General features: G+C 37.0%; 1 protein-coding gene and 1 long non-coding RNA gene across 7 annotated transcripts in view; one reads left to right on the top strand and one right to left on the bottom strand.

Annotated features, from left to right (window-relative positions):
* PHTF2 (putative homeodomain transcription factor 2) overlaps positions 1-21383 on the bottom strand; it is a 121450-nt gene that overhangs the window by 88630 nt on the left and 11437 nt on the right. For all 6 annotated transcript variants that reach the window (XM_016145959.2, XM_016145958.2, XM_016145957.2 and 3 more), the window contains one exon: positions 2880-2959. In XM_016145959.2, the coding sequence (XP_016001445.1) occupies positions 2880-2924 (45 nt within the window). In that variant the 5' untranslated portion in view covers positions 2925-2959. Of the gene's footprint in view, positions 1-2879; positions 2960-21383 lie in introns of those variants that run through there.
* LOC118610691 lies at positions 9939-10339 on the top strand. Its single transcript, XR_004953887.1, has 2 exons — positions 9939-10000; positions 10202-10339. It is a non-coding gene; the product is annotated as an uncharacterized LOC118610691 (long non-coding RNA).

Raw genomic sequence — 21383 nt, 5'->3', positions numbered from 1 at the left:
TTGGATGAAAGAGTTATGGAACCAAAGATGGCTGTCTCAAGAGAAGAGTCTCAAATAGCTGGTGCCCACTTAACCATGAACAATATATTTCTTGGTGGTATTAAAGAATACACTGAAGAACATCAACTAAGAGATTGCTTTGCTTTTGTAACCTTTGATGACCATGGTTCTGTAGACAAGGTTATCATACTAGAATGGCCATGACTGTGAAGTAAGGAAAGAAATGGCTAGTGCTTCATCCAGCCAAAGAGGTCAAAGCGGTTCTGAAAACTTTGGTGGTGGCCGTAGAGGTGGTTTTGGTGTGAATGACAACTTTAGTCATAGAGGAGAAACTTCAGTAGTCAAGGTGGCTTTGGTGGCAACCATGCTGGTGGAGAATATGGTGGCAGTGGGGATGTCTGTAATGGATTTAGTAATAATGGAAGCAATCTTGGAGGTGGTAGAAGTTACATGATTTTGGCAATTACAACAATCAATCTTCAAATTTTGGACTCACAAAAAGGAGGAGACTTTGGAGGCTAAAGCTCTGGCCTCTACAGTGGTAGAGGGGCAATATGTTGCCAAACCACGAAACCAAGTCAGCTATTGCAGTTCCAGCAAAAGTGGTATCTATGGCAGCAGCAGAAAGTTTGAATTACTACCAGGAAACAAAGCTTAGCAGGAGAGGAAAGCCAGAGAAGTGACAGGGAAACTACAGGTTACAACAGATTTGTGAACTCAGCCAAGCACAATGGTGGCAGGGTCTAGCTGCTACAAAGACATGTATGTTTTAGACAATACTCATTCTATATGGGCAAAAACCTCGAGGGCTGTATTAGTGACTAATTGAATAATAGGTTATTATAGATTCTGTTCTGTGAAAAGTATAAAGCATTCCAACAAAGGGGTTTAACATAGATTTTTTATTTTTTGCACCCATGCTGTTGAGTGCTAAATGTTAATAGCCTGACCATGACACTGAATAAATGAGTCTTTCAAAAAAGTGTGCTGTGTAAAGTTAAATCTACTCTGAAGACATCTTGGGAAATTAACCCAACAGTGTGAAGTTTGAATTCCTTCAGGATGATGCCAGGTCCCATTTGAAATTTATTTACAACCTGCTTCGGCATAGAAGCCATTGTCTTCAGAAACCTTGGTGTAGCTGAACTGACAATTACTGTGTTGTGTCCTGGAGTTCATCATCGACGTTAAAAGGGTCACTCAAGCAGAGTCATGGAGTTTACTTGATTATTAATGATGGTCAGCACATCCTATGCAATATATCTAAATTGAATTATGGTACCAGAATAATTATAGATGGGAATGAAGCTTGTATATCATCTATTATCATGTGTAATCAATAAACAATTTAATCTTCTTACAAATAAGTAAAATTAGATATTAAAGGACTTTTAAAAATCTCAAAATAAACTATGTAAAGAATAATCTATTAAAAAGTAACTGATATTTAATTAGATCTACACATACTTTAATACTTTAAAACAATTTTTTTTATTTATTTTCTCCTAGAATTTTCCCATCTGATAGTAGTGCTCATGCTTACAACAGTCCACAAATCAAGTAATAGTCTTTAGAACTAGTGTTCAGTACTCAAAACAAAAGTATGAAAATGTCACCATTTTCCGGTGGGAAAGGTGACTCTAAAGTGAGTTACGACCAAACAAATTTTAGGAAAAGAATGTGAACATTCCTTGGTTTTCATTTATAGCAATACCTCCTAGTATAAGCTGGATACTACGAATGATACTAACAAAATCAAAGAACGTTAAAATATTAAACCTTTTTAAATCATCTAATTTGGGACTTCTTCACCTGGGGATCAAATCAGATGTGAAAGTCTGTATACATGTGTGTATTGTGTGTATGTAATATTATATACGCTTTTCTGCCCTCTTTTCACTGAAGCATAAACACCTCTAAAAGGACTTTTTCTATAAACAGATTTTTAAGAGAAAAACAAATCTGAATGATTTGTCTAATCGTTAAAGTATTCTAATTATCACTTATATCTGATTCAACTAAATTTTAAATTGTATGATTTTCCCATACATAGGAAAAGCTTGAAATACATATTTTATTAATAGGGATATGAAGAATAACGATCAAGAATGTTTGAAACTGTGAAAACAAAAATAATTCACTACACCAAAATCTAAGATACTACATATACAATATACATTTCAAAGAATGTAAACAACACTCTTCGGGAGTAAATAGTATGCTGTATTTTCAAAAAAGCATTTATTACCTTATACTTTATAGAGAAAACATTACATTGGAAAGCTACTTTGAAATGTATAGAAAGACACAGCTAGATAATCTTAAAACATGAAAATAAACATTTTAATATTTCAGTTTTGGAAAATACAGTTCTCAAAAGTTTATTTTACTAAAAAGACTCAGCTGTTGAATTGTAACTTATAAGAAACAGATTAAAATTGTTTGATATTAAATAGTTATAAAATTATAACGGCTCTATTAACCTAGCTTTCTTTTCAAAGAACTTAATACAAGAAAAATTTTAATGCTTTTATAAAATGCTAATTATATTCATAATCCTGGAAATTCGGTTTATATTATAACTCAAAATAATCTAGCTACTGTGAAAATGTGGAATAAAAAGTGGAGAAAAAAATACTTTTAAGCATCATCTTTCTAATTTAGAGTAAAACTGGCACAAAGAAAATCAAAATATTCTTCCCCTTCCACTCAAAACTCCATAAATCTATTTGTCATATTTTAGGTAATATTTGACATCAATCCATAGCACGCACGCACGCGCGTGTGCGCGCGCGCGCGCACACACACACACACACACACAGAGAACATTTTTAGAATTAAAACATTTAAAAGGTTAAAAGTTTTAACTATCAACTTACCTTTTTTTGATACCAGACTATAGCATCAGTGACTTTGGACGCCATTTATTCCACTGAAATCATACACTAGTCATTTTAAGCTGTGCAAGAGAGAAAAACATAAAAACGACTTTACTTCCCCCTTCCAACAGGAAACTGAACAACATGCATATACAGCACTCTGGTTACTTGAGCAAAGGGTGTATGACTACACTTATATTACACCCTTCCTCATTACTATTTTAGCAACGGATTTTCTTAAGTAAACAAAATCAGTTGCCATAATAAAAGAAGGATCTTTCTATGTGAATATAATGCTTGAATTTTCTTACAAAACAGTTGAATTGTTTCTTTTAAATTAGCCTCTTAAATGAATACCAGATTTCCCAGGTTATACTGAAATTTTTTCATTTATAAATTCATATAACAGGAATCAATTCACTTAGCAACAGATCAGTTTTGCTGTCTAGAAACTAGTGTCAATTACTGTTTCTAAAGGATGGCTTGATAGAGATGCCAAAATTTATAATTATATTTAATTTTCCCTGATTATCAGTAAATAAACACAATGTTGAACTAAAATCAAATAACTGGAGAAACCTAATGAATTTATATTAAAAACTAATTACATAGGAATAATTAATATGAGAGATATCATAGTTTGTTAATATTTAGAAATTTACTAGACCATTTCATAATCATCTTTTTTCTGTTTGTCTAAAAGAGTTTTTTAGAGAAGAATTAATTCCTAGAAAGAATTAATTACAGACTGACTCCAGTTAACTCTGGAATACTTTTCTAGTTTAAGACTAGGCTGGATGAAGGACATCTCTGGTATAGTGTTAAGGATGAGTCTAAACAGGTTCAAAATCAGACACAATTCATAATAAATCAATATCAATTCAAGCCACCAGGATCTCAGGAAAACCCTGGGAGTAAAGCACCTTGCTGAGCTGATCTGAGTACATGCATATCTGCAACTGTATAGATGCTACCACTACACAGATTGCCCACAGTAAACAAAATACTCCTTAAGATTCAAATATAATAAAAATTATTATTAACAAGTTCAAATGTTCAGATGATTAATCTCTAAAATTTAAGGCAGAATTTACCTAATACTTATATTTTTTATAGTTACAGATCAGATTATTTTATACCTTTCCTAAGATACTGATTCCATCTTTATCTGATCAAATTCAAGCAAACCATGTTTTGAAATTCCTGACAAATGCCCCACAGAGTCAAAAGACCTGGATTCAAATGTTGTATTCCTCTAATATGTAATACTGAAGGAGTCACTTAATCTCTTTGGTCTCAGTTCCTTTCACTTCTATGATAGGAATAACTGTACCTACCTCTTCCTTGACAAAAAGAAAAATTCTGAGATGTTAGTAATTAAACTTACAGCTGTCAGAGGATGAGAGAAAGTGACAGAAAAGTTAGCCTGTTAATAGCTGTGGACCAGCTCTGACAAAAGATGCTCACATTCCTGTATATCTGCTGGACTTAGGATTAATTTCTAGGTGGTTATTCCCAAAATTATTCAAAAGAGAGAAGAGCCAGGCACCATAGAACCCCGCCCAAGTGCCTCTACTTCTTATTTACACATGAACTTTCCAATCTGCTGCTTACAGTTAATCCTCAGGAGCAGCAGCCACTTGTTCCTTGAGGACTCTGCTATGTCAAACCCAGAACTAGCCTCACTTGACCTTCTTTCATCTTCTTAGTATACAGCTAATGTAAACCCCTTCAGAACAGCTTTATGTTTCTCCCCACTACCTGATGTATAAAAAACACCTGCAGAACTCCAGAAAGATGGACATGTTGTCTTTCCTACCTAGCCATGCTGTTGATAGTTTAGACTCCATAACCAAAACCGGTCTTCGTCGTAGTTGTCTTTTTTCTTCTTCTTCTTCTTCTTTTTTTGGCTAGCAATGGCCTAGTAAACCCTTTCTTTTAAAAAGAATTTCGGCCATGGAAATTAAAATTTTTTATTTAACACCCTTATAGGGGTATTGTGAGTAATAAGTAAGATAACACATAAATGCCTACCACAGTCCAGTTTATACAGTAGACGTTCAATTATAATTACTTTTATCATTAAGTTTTATATTTAAAAATTCTGCAATCCAGGAACTGCCAAGTATTTGTATTTTCTTTTTTAAACATGGAAAGCAGTTTAGAGAAGGAATACATGAAATCAGTTTTTGTTAACATTTAAAATAAAAAGTCACCTGATTATCATAAAATCACAATGTCAATTCTCAATTACATTCATATGAATTATGAATTAGATTTCAAAGTTCATCTCCACTAAAAGTTACTCAGTTAGGTATGACTACCTCCATTTCTCTCACAAGAAGTGTTTTGTTTTTCTTTTTTGGAAGCTTTCCCTAATTGACTTAAATTTCCCATTTTGGTTTTCCTGTCCTAGAGGCTTCTAGGAGTGATTCGTTAGCTTTAACCACATTTCATCCTAGAGGTTTCCTCCACTGATTCTGCTAGGAAACTGACTATTCAGTACAATATTACACCTTCATTATATTTGTCAACGGAGTCATGTATGTTTTCTAAACTAGTTATACCTCTCTTCCCCACTCTGGGACTTGCCTTGCCAAATGCAAACTACAAAAAAAATAGTACAAAAAATGGTACAATTAACTGTACTTCAACCTCCTTTCACTTTACCCAATCTTACCTGACAAAAATTCCAGATTATCAAGATCCTCTCTCCTAATTTCCCAGAAGTGTAAATACCATGCATTTCATATACAAAATGTTAAAAGATTTTTTATTCACTCAATCTATTAAATGTATAAGACACAATGTATCTGGGGAATAAATGGTCACAAAAATAGTAATAATTTTTTTAAAAGCTTCAATGAAAGTGAGGAAAATGTTACATGCTTCAAATATAATGATCTGAAATACAATTTTTTATATGCTTTGGTTTACACCAAACTACACTTAAAAATAGATTTCAAAAAATCGACTAAACAGTACATAAAATGTTCTAAGTATTTCTATTATACTTGGATTTACAGAAATAAAAATTCAGTTTTAAAAAAACCATTCTTTAGTAATGGTTAACTTTACTCTGCAAACTCATTTAATAGCTATTCCACTGTGTCAACAACATTTCAGTGACACTGGGTGGCTCATACCTATTTTTACAACAGGTTTTACAGCATGCTGAGACAGATTTCTGAATCAGACATCTGACAAAGTGTACTCGAAGACACGTAAAATTTCACAAGTATAAACAACAAAAATTAATAAATCAATAAATGATTTCATGAATAAAGATTATTTTAAAGCCTTTCCAACTTCTTTGATTCTGACAGTCCAGGTATACAGGTTTATAGTCTCTGTTTCATGATAGTTTATGTTAAATAACTTTTAATGCTAAATTATGACATTAAAGTTAATTTAAAAGAAAAAAGTAGCATAGAAAGCTTATTGGGTACCTTGAACAGAAGATCTTAAACTTTTTTTGATCAACTGATCTGACAGAAGGATGGGTATTAAGATATGGAAATAACCCAATTGTAAAACCATAGAGCATAACATTTCAATTTTACTATAGTTACTCTGAGGTAATTCTCTATGACACTGCTTTAATTATTATACCTTGTCAAAACATCTGAAATTATTCTTTACTATGTAAAGGTCCACACAAAATGCATTTTAGATTTCAGAGACCACGGTGGAGGGAAAAGATGACTATTAAGAAATAGTATGTAGTATGTTAAGTGTGTCTTATAGAATTTCACTATCGAATACAGTAACGCCCAGAAGTACTCTTTGTACAGATGTAGCCAAAGAAATTGTCAGGTTTTTAACCACTGTTTGTTTAAAAAAAAAAAAATCACTCTATCAAACACTACATAATGTTACAATGTACTTATCTCATTATTTTAAAACAAATTTCTCTGTTCTAGCATGACTCACACTATGCTCAGAAAACAATTATGCCCACTCTGACACTTTGCTTGTGCTATTATTCCCATTCCTTTTTTCCACTCATTCATTCATCCTTATAAATCAGCTCAAATCCCACTTCCTCAAAGATGAAGTTTCCTGTAAGTATATAGACTAAAAAATGTTGAAAATGGATATCTCTTCCAGTACTGATCTATACTAATAAATCTGTCATTTAAATAAAAATGGCAGGGGGAGAAAGATGGGGTAAAAGGGATCAAATATGTGATGACAGAAAGAAATCTAACTGTGGGCAATGAACATACAGTGCAACGTATATATGTGCTTTACTGCTGAATTGTACATCTGAAACTTACTGGATTTTGTTAAACAAATGTCACCATAATAAAAATAAATAAATAAAATTTAAAAATAAACAAATAAATAAAAATGCAAAGTAGTATACCCAAAGATGTCATTTGATCATATGTAAACACTCTTAAAGAAAAAAAAAATAAGAGGCATCTTTCATCTTTGCGTCTCACTAAGGACCCAGTAAATTATCATACGCAGTAGAGGAGGTAAAGCAGAGAAAAATCAATGACTAGCTTAAGGAGAATTAGGTTCTAGTTCCAAGTTCTGACATTAAGAGCTATGTGCTTTTGAATAAATTACTGAGTTCTCTGGGCCTGTTTATCATCAGTGCCATCTAGCCAAAGGTTCCACAACTCAATAAAGGTTAAACAAATGGCAATTTGAATAATGTACAGGTGTTCTCTGAATTCCTTTACTAATATACTCAAAAACATTAATATTAATTTTAACCCAGTATCATATACATGGAATTTAACACAGGAGAAACTGTTAGACAAAATGGAAAACATGTTATTTTTAAAAGGTAGTTTATGTGAATCCCTTTAGGCTCTGAACTAGTAATCCTAGTTAATAACCTTCTATCACTCTCTACTGCCCTTAGTATCATATTTAGATTCTACCCTTTAGAATTGTATTTAGACCCTCTAAAATCTCACCCTAACCTACTTACCCAACCTTATGCTCTCCGTCTTCTCATACATCTATGTTTCAATCACACAACATTTCTACCTCTGTGCCAAAATTAACACTTCTAATCTTTCCAAAGCAAGGGAGATTTCAAGAAGACCTCTTAATTTCATCTTCTCTACAAGTTTCTCTAAAATTCCTCCATTAAAGATTTCTCATCCTATGTGCTATTAGAATTACTATATTCCATTCTATATAGATTTGGGGGTCTATATGTGCCCCCATACCCATCCATAGTTTCTTAAAGAGCAAGCCCAAGGTCTTCATTTTCTCTGCATTCTCCTATAGCTTTCTGTATATACAGCTGACCCTTGAACAATGTGGGAGTTAGGGGTGCCGACCCCAGTGCAGCTGAAAATCTGCGTATAACCTGATTCCCCCAAAACTTCAGTCCTCCCTCTGCATCTGCAGAGGATAGGACCCCCACAAATACCCAAATCCACGTATGCTCAAGTCCCTTACATAAAATGGCACAGAACAACGCATACGACTGACCCTCTGTAACTGCAGATTCCCGACCGCTGATCAAAAATACTGTCTTGGATCTGAGGCTGGTCGAATCTGTGGAAGTGAAACCCACCAACATAGACAGCTAACTGTATATTTACTGAAAAAAAAATGCTTATAAGTGGACCCATGCAATTCAAATACAAGTTGTTCGAGGGTCAACTGTATTAAACACCATGTTTACAAACCAAATAAAAAAGTTGCCAGCCAAAGCACCATCACAAATAAATGAATTTAAAGACCAGAATCGAAAATTCTACTGGTCCAACTCCTGTACTACTCCAACATGAGCATAAACACAGACACTATTCTCTTTCCTAATACTAAAAGGTACAACAATATTGTGAAGTATTATAAATATGGCTAATTTATTTACTGAAATATGACTTAATCAACCAATATATATGATTTGCAGACCTAAAAAGTACAATGAAAAGGAGCTAAGGTACAACCTGCCAAGACTAGTCTAACTCCATTCCTAAATGCTAAAGTTAAATATAACCCAGCTGCCTCCATCCTCCACAGCTAAAATTGGCAATGTTTAGACTTCAGAAACTGGGAATGAAGCTGTTCTGCCCTTAATAAGGTAATAAATGCTAAGGTTCAAATCAAATTTTTCATACTGATATTGAAGTTAAACTCTCGTAGAAGGAAATCTTCTACAGCAGTCTCCCCTCATCCACAGAAGATATGTTCCAGACCCAGTGGGGGTCTGAAACCACGGACAGTACAGAACCTTACACCCACTATGTTTTTTTCTACATATACATACCTATCATAAAGTCTAACTTATAAATTAGGCAAAGTAAGAGATTAACAACAATAACTAATAATAAAACAGAAAAATTATAATAAAATGCTGTAAAAAAAATTATATGCATGTCTTTGAGGTCATTAGTAAGTAAAAAAGGGTTTCTTGAACACAGGTACTGTGATACCACAGCAGTACATCTGATAACTGAGATGGCTGCTACGTGACTAAGAGGAGGGGAGCATATACAGCATAATCACCTTGAACAAAGGGATGATTCATAACCCCCTGAACACAGCTGAATGGTATGAGAGTTTATCATGCTACCCAGATAAGCAATTTAAAACTTATGAATTGTTTATTTTTGAAAATTTTCCATTTAATGTTTTCATGAAGCAGTTAACCAAGTCATTGAAACCATGAGAAGCTAAATATGGATAAGGGGGGACTACTTCACTAGTTTCAGGGCTACTACTTTTCTAATTGTGTGACCTATAACTGGTCACAATGCTTGGCAAGTTTTTTTAATTCTTCGTCTGGAATAAGGATATTATTTCATGGAAATGTTGTGAAGAATAAATACCACACACTATATGTTTAAGTTGTTTTCAATCTTAGAATAGAAAAATGAAATGCAAAATAAACAGAGCTATACATTTTCTATTATATCAGTTCATAAAAGGAATATTTGTAATTATTGTCCTTCATGGAACCAGTGCATACTCTGTATTTTGGGCTAGAGGATTACAACTATTCTAAGAAGAAAAATTATAGGCAAGTAACTTCTCTCGAAACCTATATTTACAAAAACAATTGTGAAACAATTGTGAAATCTAATAGAATTGCTAGTTATAATCTTAATACTACACATGAATCCCACTGTAGAACTTCTTGAAAGGTAGAACCAGCCTACACTGCATGTCCTTTAAAGCAACTTTTCAAAATCTAAGGTTTCTTAAATTTATCATGTACCCATAAAATCTGTACTATTTCTTGAGCATTCTTTTGGACACACACACACACACACACACAAAATACTTAAAAGGTCCTTTAAATACTAAACTGACAGTGTATTTCCTGACAGTGAACTTCTTGAAAGGTAGAACCAGCCTACACTGCATGTCCTTTAAAGCAACTTTTCAAAATCTAAGGTTTCTTAAATTTATCATGTACTCATAAAATCTGTACTATTTCTTGAGCATTCTTTTGGGCACACACACACACACACACACACACACACACACACACAAAATACTTAAAAGGTCCTTTAAATACTAAACTGACAGTGTATTTCCTAAGTGCTTCTAGTCTTATTTGACTGTTGTGCCTTGTGGAAAAATCAACAATGACATAAATCTATTTAAATGGTTTAACTACCAGATTAACTCACAAAAATTTTTACCATCAACCAACCAGCTGGCAATCATATATGGATATGTTATTACTGGCCTCTAAACAAAGAAACATTAATTAAGTGTTTTAGGTACTCTTTATCAAAATGAAAATTCACTAAATGATGTTAAAATACCTTAAAACTTTAATAGATTTTCAAAATAATTTTACTTAGAGGTTAAAACTTGCTAACTATACTTATCAAAAATGCTATGAATAAAATCTGAAAAACATTACTTTAGAGGTGTTTCAGGCAGTATCTGATCATTTAATAAAAATATTTATTTACTGAGCATTACTAATACTGCACTGTTCTAGGCACTGAGGATACAACAGTGAAAAAGAAAGGCCCTGCCCTGATGAAACTTACATTGCAAAGAGAGAAGACAGAAAATGAACATCAAATAAGATAATTTTGTGTTGAGGAAGTACATGAAGGAAGTAAACAGGGAGATATGATTGGGACAGGGTGGGGTATTTTTGAAAAGGATGGCCACAGAAGTCCCCTCTCAGATGAAATGTAAATTGAGATCTGAAAGATAAGCACAGCCAGCTATACCATGAACTGAGGGAGGACATTCTAGGTAGAGGAAATAGTAAACACAAAGCCACTGAGTACAAATGGACTTAGTATTTTTAAGGAACAGAAAGAAAACCAGTGAGACACAAGTGTAATAGACACAGGTGAAAATGGTTCAAGATGAAGTATGAAAGGGAGGTAGGGGCCATAGGGTCATAGATGCCATAGCAAATAATTTTATTATAAAGATAGGAAGTCACTGCAGTGATTCCAGCAAAGCAGTGATGATCAAATTTGCAAAGACCACTCTGACAGCTATGTAGTGAACAGACTGGACTGAAGAGCTCAGAGTGGAATGGTAAGGCTAGTTAAGCAAGTCTTTGTCCCATGTGAAAGCTGACAGTTTAATAAGCTCAGGAGCAAGCAGTAGAGGTAGTAATAAGAAGGTAGTTATGAGTTTTATTTATAGATTAAATCAACAAGATCTTGGAATTGACTAGGATGAGGGAAGGTTGAAGGAAAGAATCAGGGAGAGAAATGTGGGTTTTGACTTGAACCAGGAACCTAGATTTTTGGCTTGAACCATTTTCTGAGATGGACACGCATAAAAAAAAAAATGGTGTATGAGAGTAAATACAAAAATTCAGTTTTAGATCTGTTAAGCTGACAATACCTACTAGACATAAAAATAAGTAAGTCAAACAGATAATTAGATATATGAGTCTGAAGCTGAAGATAAAGATAGGGGATGGAGACATTATTTTGGGAGCCATAAGCATATAGTCAACATTTAAAATCAGAGGCGGGTTACATATGTGTATGCATTCGTCACAAATGAACACGTAAAATTAAGATCTATGGCTTTCGCAGATCGCGAAATCATGTGACTGAATTATGTCACTCAAGACATAAAGAAGAAAAAGGTCCAGCCCCAAGTTTCCTACTATTGAGGAAGTGGAATGAGAGGACAAAAACAGTAAATGAATAGAAATAATGTAGAGAGGAGGCAAGAGAATTAAAAAATGTGAATCGAGCTCTATTCAGACTGCAATGTACTGATCAGCCCTATAGCCTGTCCAGGAGGACACCTTCAGGACAAAGGAAGATGTCTGCTGGATTACTAACAACTCATTCTCCACACCTGTGTGTCATTCCCTATGGCTAAAACCATGGGAGAACCTAGGGATTAAAGGCTAGGAACTGCCAGCAGGCCTTTCACTCTACATGTTACCTTTTCATGCTACATACTCTTCCCCTTCCTCACTGTATGTCCATATCAAGGGAATGGGAACTAAAGAATGACATATAAACTGAATTCCCTGAACACTCAGGGTCCCTCTCAGTGCCTTTACTCTGTCTCTCTCTCACTGTCCCCTTCACTTGTCCCTCTTACTCTCCGTCTCTGAGAGGAGACCACAGTGTCTTTGGAGTGTTACTCCTTTTCTAATAAACTTTCCTTTGACTCTAACCTTGGTGTGTGTTAAAGTCTTTCTATGTTCTCTGTCAAAGGACCCTCTTCTCTTGGTACAGGGGTTAGTCTCCCTGTCACTTGGGGGAAATCTGCATTGTTCTGCGTCAGAAAGAAACATGATGTAATGTTACAGAATCCCAGAAAAGAGTCTTCCACAAAGTATTAAGTAGGCTGCTAAGAGATCATTGGATTTAACAAAACAGGAGTTAGAAATGACTTGTGTAGGAACAATTTCATTGGCATAGAGATGGAAGTCAGAGTGGAATGAGAAGAAATGGTTGATAAAGAAGAGGACGTGTGTAAAAAACTTACCAGAAATTGCTAATTGATTCCCAATACTCTATCATCTTCTTCCTTTTGCAAAAATTTTGCTAGGCACATAGTTACCCAAGAGATAGTGCAGACCTTTCTTGCTTCTAGGTGTGGCTGTGACTATGTTCTGGTCCCAAACAGAAGTATTAGGTGGAACTTCTGGTTAGGCCCCTTAAAAGAATCTCAGTTAGAGAAAGCCCTTTTGTTCTTCCCTCCCTTCCCATTTCCTGATCCCTGGAATGCTGTTTTAATGGCTAAAGCTCCAGCAGCCACCATGGACAGTGACATTGAGAAAAGCAGCCAGGTGAATTTATAGAAAATTACCTGCCTAAGCTGACTTTGGAAAAGCCACCATACCAGTTCAGGTCTGCCTATCTCAACTTCTTATATCCGAGGCTATAAATCTTTATAGTTTTAGCCATTGTTATTAACAGACAAACCAAATCTAGCTGATACTGCTGAGTATGTGTATATATACCCAGAATGAGTCATCCCCCAAGATGTGCCTCTATGGTATGCAGATTGTTTTGAGCTAAAGGCAACTAAGACCCTGTGGGCTCAAAAGAAACTTCTGCCTCCTCTTAAATATCTAGAAGAATTTTAATTAGGAGGCCTGTCCATAATGAGATTATTAGAGATAATCTTTTTTGACCTATCTATAGAACAGGGCAAACTTCTAATTACTGAACAACTGCTCTTAACATCCTGTAACTTCCTGACTTTCGCTCTGAAGCCAGAATGTCATATATACTTAATTTTTCCCTTTGTGTTTTTGAATCTCTCATGTATACGGGATCTCTGACTCTCTCGTGTATATGGGGTTTACACAATATGTCTGTAATTAAATGTAGTCATTTTCCCTTGCTAATCTGTCTCAGGTTAATTTATTAGCTCCTGAAAGAATCTTGAGGGTAAAGCTTCCTCCTCCCTGTGAACGAAAGAGGGTCTACGTAGTAAGTCTGACAAGCTAATCCCCCGCACATGTCAAGCCTGACAAGTTCAGTGACCCAAAACAAAGTAAGCTCACAGGAAGATCTGGTCATAAACTCCCAACTCGGCAGGTCATGGTGGGTAGTTACACACTAAGCCTGTAATTTTCTTAGTAAAAAGGGTTCACTGTCCATTGTTCTTACGCATCTAGTAAAACATACATTTGAAATGTGAGAGTACATCGTAACCACCTTCACGGGAGCACATGATCTTGTTGCCCATATACCATCTCGATTTATTGTAAATGTTAACTATCCTGTACCTACCAATGTAAAAGATGTATCTCTCCACTTTACTTTTTATTCATAGATATTTCGCCACCTTGCTTTCTCCTAACTCCTTAATCTACCCCCAAGGGAATACATATAACCTTCCTTAATCTCTCCAATGCATAAAATGATTCCAAATGCATAAAAAGAACCGCAGAACTGCCATTCTAGTCCTTTGAGATCTTGTTTCCAGGCATGTCCTCAGTTTGGCTCTAATACACTCTTACAAATTTTTTTCTATAGGTTTGGATGTTCTTATGTTGACATTACCCACATATAATACTTTTATTTCACACTTTTTTTTCCCCGTTCAAATTTTGTAAGCATTGTTTTATTGTTTTCTGGATTGACCATAACTGAGAAATTTGCAGCCAGCTAGATTTCATGCCCCTTCCTCCCGCCCTTTACATAGGTCATGTTCTCTTTTTGGCCGAGATGCCAAAATAATTCTTTCATTTCTTTAGTAACTTAAGGTATAGTGCTTTTCAACCTAAAAATGTACTTTATATTTCAGAAATTTTTGTCTGTATTGTATTTCTAAATATTGTTTTTGTTCCATTTGTTTGAGTCTCTATTCCAGGAATACAAGATATTCTTATGCAGGACAGTCTTTTCATAGTCATTTCTTTGTTTCCTGTGATATATTTGTAAAAGTTGTCATGCCATTTTTTAAAAAAATCTTGATCATGTTTAACATGGAAAGTGCTAAACGGAGGTCCTACTTATTCTGATATACAACAGGTCTTCTTAACAACCTCAATACTCTTCTCACCATTTTTATTTCTGTGCACACAGACACACCCGCCCCAGTTTGAGTACTGGTTACTGATTTTATTCTATTTCTCTATAACCCAGAAATGCAGGCTATAAAGGAAGGGAGAGATTAATGTTTTCTAGGCCTCACCTTTCCTTAGCCTAGCTTCTGGGATGTGGGACTGGAATTATAAGCCTTGTCATATACATCCTATATCTCATCATTCTTTTCTTGGCCTCCACTTTTTGAAATATTTGGCATAAAGTTGCATATATCCCTTTTTTATCCACTTCCATTCCTTCTTTTTTTCCCTCTCCTTCACTACCCACTTTTGCTTCTTTCATTTGGTTTTAGTGGAGGAAAATTCTGTGATCCTACTTCACTTTTACTCATAAACCCCTACATTTATTTTTTAATATTTATTTTTAAGTATCAAATGCAATATTTTGAGTAACAACGGTTGCACTTTTACTTCTGTTATTTTTAACAGAAGGAAGTAAAGAGAAAACAACCAGTTTCAAGTCTTTTATATACTAAACAGAAAATATAAGACCACAAAGTTCTTCTGTGAACTTTACAACTACACTGTTAGGTCCAGGAAGGCCCTATCCCCACAGTGAGAGAACCTGACTTTTGTGTCTCCCACACAAAAGTAAGGGAGAAACCCCTATCAACCCCAATACCCCTTATCCTTAGAAAGCAGACAAAGCCTCCAACCCATTATACAACATCTTCTATCCCCAAACCTCCTCAGACCCACATACTTATCATTCAACACCTCAATTCTGCCTGTCAAGAAATTGGATGGCTCAAATCTAATTGCTGACCTGTCTAGGACCTCCGTATCGTAAACCAGGCAGTTCTCCCGACCCAACCGTTAGTACCCAACCCTTACACCCTCCTATCCCTTATTTTTCCAAATACTTCCCATTTCACGGTAATTGACCTAAAAGGTGCATTGTTCACCATTCTTCTACACCCAGACTCCCAAAATCTCTTTGCTTTTACCTGGACAGATCCTGTCATCCATCCATCAGTCCCGACAACTTACCTGGACTTTCCTTCCCCAAAGGTTTGCAGGATAGTCCCTACTTCTTTGGAGAAGCATGAGCATCAGATCTAGCAAAACTAGATCTCCATCCACCACTTTTCTCCAGTATGTAGATGATCTCCTCCTTTGTAGTCGTTTTATTCTCTTTCTTATGAACACACAGCTAAAAACGGGTATCGTGTCTCTCCCAAGAAGGCCCAACTTTCTTCCCCTCAAGTCATTTATCTCAGTCTCTTTATTACCCCACAACATCGCTCCATTACTTTAAACGGAAAAGACCTCATCGCTTCCTTCTCATCTCCCATCTCAAAACAAGAGCTCTGATCTTTCCTCGGTTTAGCAGGGTTTATCCATATTTGGGTTCCTAACTTTAGTATTCTAGCTCACCCTTTACACCTGGCCTCTAAAGGTCCTTTGACTGAACCACTAGATCCCACCATTTATATTAGCCCTTACTTCTGAAAGTTACAGCAGGCCCTTATATTGGCCCTAGCTCTTTCCCTTCCCAACCTCTCCAAACTTTTTACATTTTATACTACAGAAGAGAAAGGAATAGCACTTGGGCTCTTAGGACAAGTCCAGAGACCCAACACTCAGATAGTTAGCTACCTATCTATCAAAACAGTTAGATACTACAGTCAGGGGTTCGTCAGCCTAAAAGCCCTGGCAGCAGCCGCTCTTCTAACTCTTGAAAGTCAGAAACACATTTAGGCAACCCATCATGGTTTATTCTTCACATAACATTTCTGATCTCATAACACACAAAGCAACCCAAAATCTCTCTCCCTCTAGAATACAAACTTTTCACATATTCTTTATTGAATCTCCCTATGTTGCCCTAGCTAAATGCCCTCCACTCAATCCCGTCACTCTTTTACCCATCCCCAAGAAAGACGCTTCACACTCCTGTACAGAAATCCTCAACCTCAAGAATCCCTAATTCCCAAATATAACAGACTCCTCTACCCAATGCCTTACATACTTGGTTTATTGACAGTAGTTCTTTCTCCCAAGATGGAAAAAGGTTGGCAGGCTATGTAATAGTCTCTCTCAAAGAAGTCATAGAATCTAGTCTCGTTCCTGTAGGAACTACCTCTTTAAAGACAGAATTAATCGCCCTCACCAGAGCATTTACTTTAGCACCAGGACAAGAGGTTAACATTTATACAGATTCCAAATATGCCTTCCATATTCTCCACTCACATGCCTCAATTTGAGAGGAAAGAGGATTTCTCACTACAAAAGGCTCTCCTATTACCAATGCCCCCTTAATTCTTAAATTTCTTCAGGCTGCTTGTCTTCCCAAGGCAGCAGGAGTAGGTCACTGTAAGGAGCACCAAAGAGGAAACAACCCCATCATACAGGGTAATAATAAGGCAGACACAGAGGCCAAAAGGGCAGCACAGCAACCACTCGCTTCCTCCCAACTCACTCAGCTATTCCTCATTTCACGCCACAACACTCTCCTAAAGAGTCTCATTCTCTCCTCAGGTTTGGAGCAGATAAGGAAGATCCTTGGCTAAAGATGCAAGGAAGGTATACTTTACCACACGGCCAAGCTCAAAATATCCTGCAAGATATTCATAACTCCTTACACACTGGACTTAAACCACTTTTACAACTCCTTAAACCCCTTGCTACCTGTAATAACTTTAATACTCTCTTTCAAATTTTACAAAAAAATTGCTCTATCTGCTCCATAGTCTCTCCCCAGGGATCTATACGTCCTCCTTCCTTTTCTACCCATCAAGCTATGGGCAGCATCCCTGGACAGGACCAGCAAATTGATTTTACATACATGCACCCATCAGGAAAACCCGATACTTACTAACCCTTGTAGACACCTTCTCTGGATGGGTTGAGGCTTTCCCCGCCACCTCTGAGAAGTCTTCCGAAGTTACCCAATCATTGCTCAAAGACATTATCCCTTGCTTTGGATTACCCACCTCATTACAGTCAGATAATGGCCCAGGCTTCATATCTCAAATAACACAGGAAGTCAGCTCCACCTTAGGTATTCAATGGAAGGGACATACTCCTTATCGACCTCAGTCCTCATGAAAAGCTGAAAAAGCTAACTCTTTAATAAAAACCCAGTTATCTAAGCTTAATCTAGAGATTAAGGAACCCTGGACTTCACTCTTACCCCTTGCCCTCATGTGCACTAGGACTTCCTACAGCCCCCTCCTTCCTCAGCCCCTTTGAACTCATGTACAAAAGGCCTTTCCTTCTACAGAACTTCCCAACCACAACATCCCCCTTAGGAGAGCACATACCCATACTAAATCTAGTTAGACAAATACTAAAAGAACCAGCAGATCGCATCCTGCCAAAGCCCTTCACAGGAGATCTTCCACCCACTCCTGTAATCCCTCAGGATTGCGTCCTACTTAAGAATCTCCATTCAGATAACCTTAAACCTAGATGGCAAGGCCCTTACTTTTATCGATCCCCACTACTGCTAAGATTACTGGACACCCAACCTGGTTCCATCTTTCGAGGCTAAAATGAGTCTCCAATAGTTCACAAAGTATGGCCGGACACCCCAATATACTACAGCTATTCCATCAGACCTACAAAGCTTTGGCTAACCCGAATTCCTTAAGAAGAGGATAAATGAGTAACCTTTACTGTCTCTGTCCCTTCTGTTCAGGTTCAGGCTCTCCTCTTCTTCCAGAACAGACAACACTCCAACAAATTCTTTCAACCTTAACACAATCTCCCCTTCCTCTCTGTCTTGAGATTTTAACTTTTTTACGGGAATCACTTTTACAGGGACATTTTGATTTCTCTTAGACCAGTATCATTCACCTGTTAGATCCATGGAGTGAGGTTCCTCATTATGTAGATCAAGAAGACTTCCCATTTCCACCCTATTAATTCTACTTATTTCTATTTCCCCTCAATCACCTTTTCTGCGCCCCTGCAGAGCTTTCTTACTACCACTCATCTTGAGCATTCTCTCAATCTCACCCATTCTCTCCTCAGTAAGTCCAACCCTACATTAGCCAAGGACTATTGGCTCTGCCTTTCCCTCTATTCCTCAGCATACCCTGCCCTCCCCATTCTCCCCACCAAATAGGACCATTTACAAATGACCCTTTAGTATTGAAAAGGGCTCCATTTTCCTTGAAAGGGCAGATATTCTCTTTAGAAGTTACTCCACAGCACAAGCTAATCAAGCTTCTACTCTCTTCCACACCTATACCCAGTCCCTTGCAAAGGTACCACATCCCTCCATACTTGTAATAGGTCCCACTACCCTTTATATCCCTTTGATTTCCAAGGTTACCCTTTGTTTCACAAGAACTAATGGCAACACAGCTATAGAACACCTACCCTCCAGTCTAGGCACTCTCAGCCACAATTCAACTACCCGATGGCCACTGGACTCAACAGATGACTACCAAGTTTCTTCAGAGGCTAATGGCCTCTTTCTACAACCTTTCCCACTTCATGGGTTACCCTACAGTCCTGGCAACCTCTTACAACTATTCCATACCCCCCTCTCCTTCTTTCCTTGGATTACAACTGTCTCTGCAGTTCCCCAACACTTTCACTGCAGACCTACTAGTCCCCCTTCTCATCTATCCCCCTTGATTGGAGCTGCTATAGTTACAAATCATGGCCTGGAGTTCTGAGCTTCAGAGAGGACACAATGAAACAATCTATGCTCTAACTCATTTGTTCTCCATACATGTTTCCACCTGTATACCTGACAAAAGGGTCTTCTTTCTATGAGGAACTAGCACTCTTCTCTGCCTTCCCACTAACCGCACCAGAACTTGTACTCTAGTCTCTCTCTCTCCAAATATTGATATAGATCCCAATAACCAGTCCTTACCAATTCCCATCACACACTTTATAAAACATTAAAGAGCTATTCAGGTCATCCCATTGTTGGTTACACTGAGGGTCACAACTGGACTAGGCACAGGCATGGGGGACTTGCCACTGCTCTACCCTATTTCGAAGCATTGTCCAATGATCTCCAAGAAAGCCTAGATGAGATTGCAAAAAGCATATCTAAATTACAGGATCAAATTGACTCCTTAGCAGCTGTCACCTTACAAAACTGACGAGGGCTAGATTTACTGATACCTGAAAAGGAGGTCTCTGCCTCTTTTTAGAAGAATGTTGTTTTTATGTTAACCAATCAGGACTAGTAAGAGATGCAACTAAAAAGCTAAAGAACAAAGCCAAAAAATAAGAGCATGCCAAGTAAATTCTTGGAACACCTGGCTAAAAACCAACTGGGTTACCTGACTCTTAACCTTCACAGGGCCTCTAACCTTCATTTTTCTCATTTTGGGCTTTGGACCTCGCATTCTGCACCAAATTTCTTCCCCCCTCCAGGACTGTTTTCGCACATTTACCAACCGGTCTATAGCAAAAGTCATGCTACTTCAATCTACACCACACTATCAAGCCCTCCAGACAGCTGAACCCACCAGTCAATGCCACACTCCAGTTGACTATCCACTACTGAACCCCTTTCCAACAGATCCTGCTGCCCCTACTCAGCAAGAAGCAGAGACAGAAGACCACGCTGCCATCCTTATTCCATAAAACAAAAAGGCTCGAATGTTAGGTCCAAGAGGCCCCTATCCCTACGCCCACAGTGTAGGAATCTGACTTCTCTCTTACCTTTGTGTGGGAACCAGACCTTGCATCTGGGATGGCAACACTACATGCTCGCCTCCTGCTTCACTGGGCTCTCCTCCCTTCCCTACCAATTTACCCGCCCAAAATATTCCCGCCAAAGGCCCACTTCAAGCTCCATATAAGTTTCCTGTCCCCTCACATTCAGGGCTAATGCCATCTTTGGCTCAGCCAGTCTGTCACTCTGCTACAATAAATCTTGCTTAACCCCTCTGACCTTGTGCATTCCTCCTTCAGTGAACCTAACATCCTCCGAAAAAATAAGATGCATTTTCCGCTCTCAGATATATTCCTCTTTACTCTCTATTCAATTCAGTACTCAAGCAATGAATCCTAGAATCTTTCTTGTCTCCTTACCTTTCCCGCCACCACCAATTCTAAACCTAGCACACAAGAACCACTCGATAAATATGAAGGAACAAATTAATAGTCTATTTGTTATACTGCCAAAAAGATCTCTCTTATAACCCCTTCTTGGTCCCACTACTACAGACTTACTACAAGCTCATATCACCGTATTATCAGGATTATTCTTAAGTCTCTAACCATTTCTTCACTTTCACCATTTATCTGTTTAAAATACTGAGCTTATCAAGTTTCTCTCCTCAAAAATCTCTAATGATTTTTCATTGCTCAAGAAACGGGTTTAAATCAGCACAGTATAAAAAAAGCCCTTCTTTTACAACCTGATCATAGATTTATTGCCTGTATAATCAGTAGCATCCATCATCTCTGCCTTTTTCCACACATGACCCTCTTATCTACCCTCTCCAGTGTGTCTTCCATACACATATCCATCCAACTATCCCAAATATACCATATACTCTCATGCTTGCCCTCTACTCCTGGTGATATTTCCT

The sequence above is a fragment of the Rousettus aegyptiacus genome, unplaced genomic scaffold (assembly GCF_014176215.1).
Source record: "Rousettus aegyptiacus isolate mRouAeg1 unplaced genomic scaffold, mRouAeg1.p scaffold_m13_p_13, whole genome shotgun sequence".
Taxonomy (NCBI): Eukaryota; Metazoa; Chordata; class Mammalia; order Chiroptera; family Pteropodidae; genus Rousettus; species Rousettus aegyptiacus.
The sequence above is the reverse complement of the archived record's forward strand: the minus strand, read 5'-3'. Positions and strand labels throughout refer to the sequence as shown.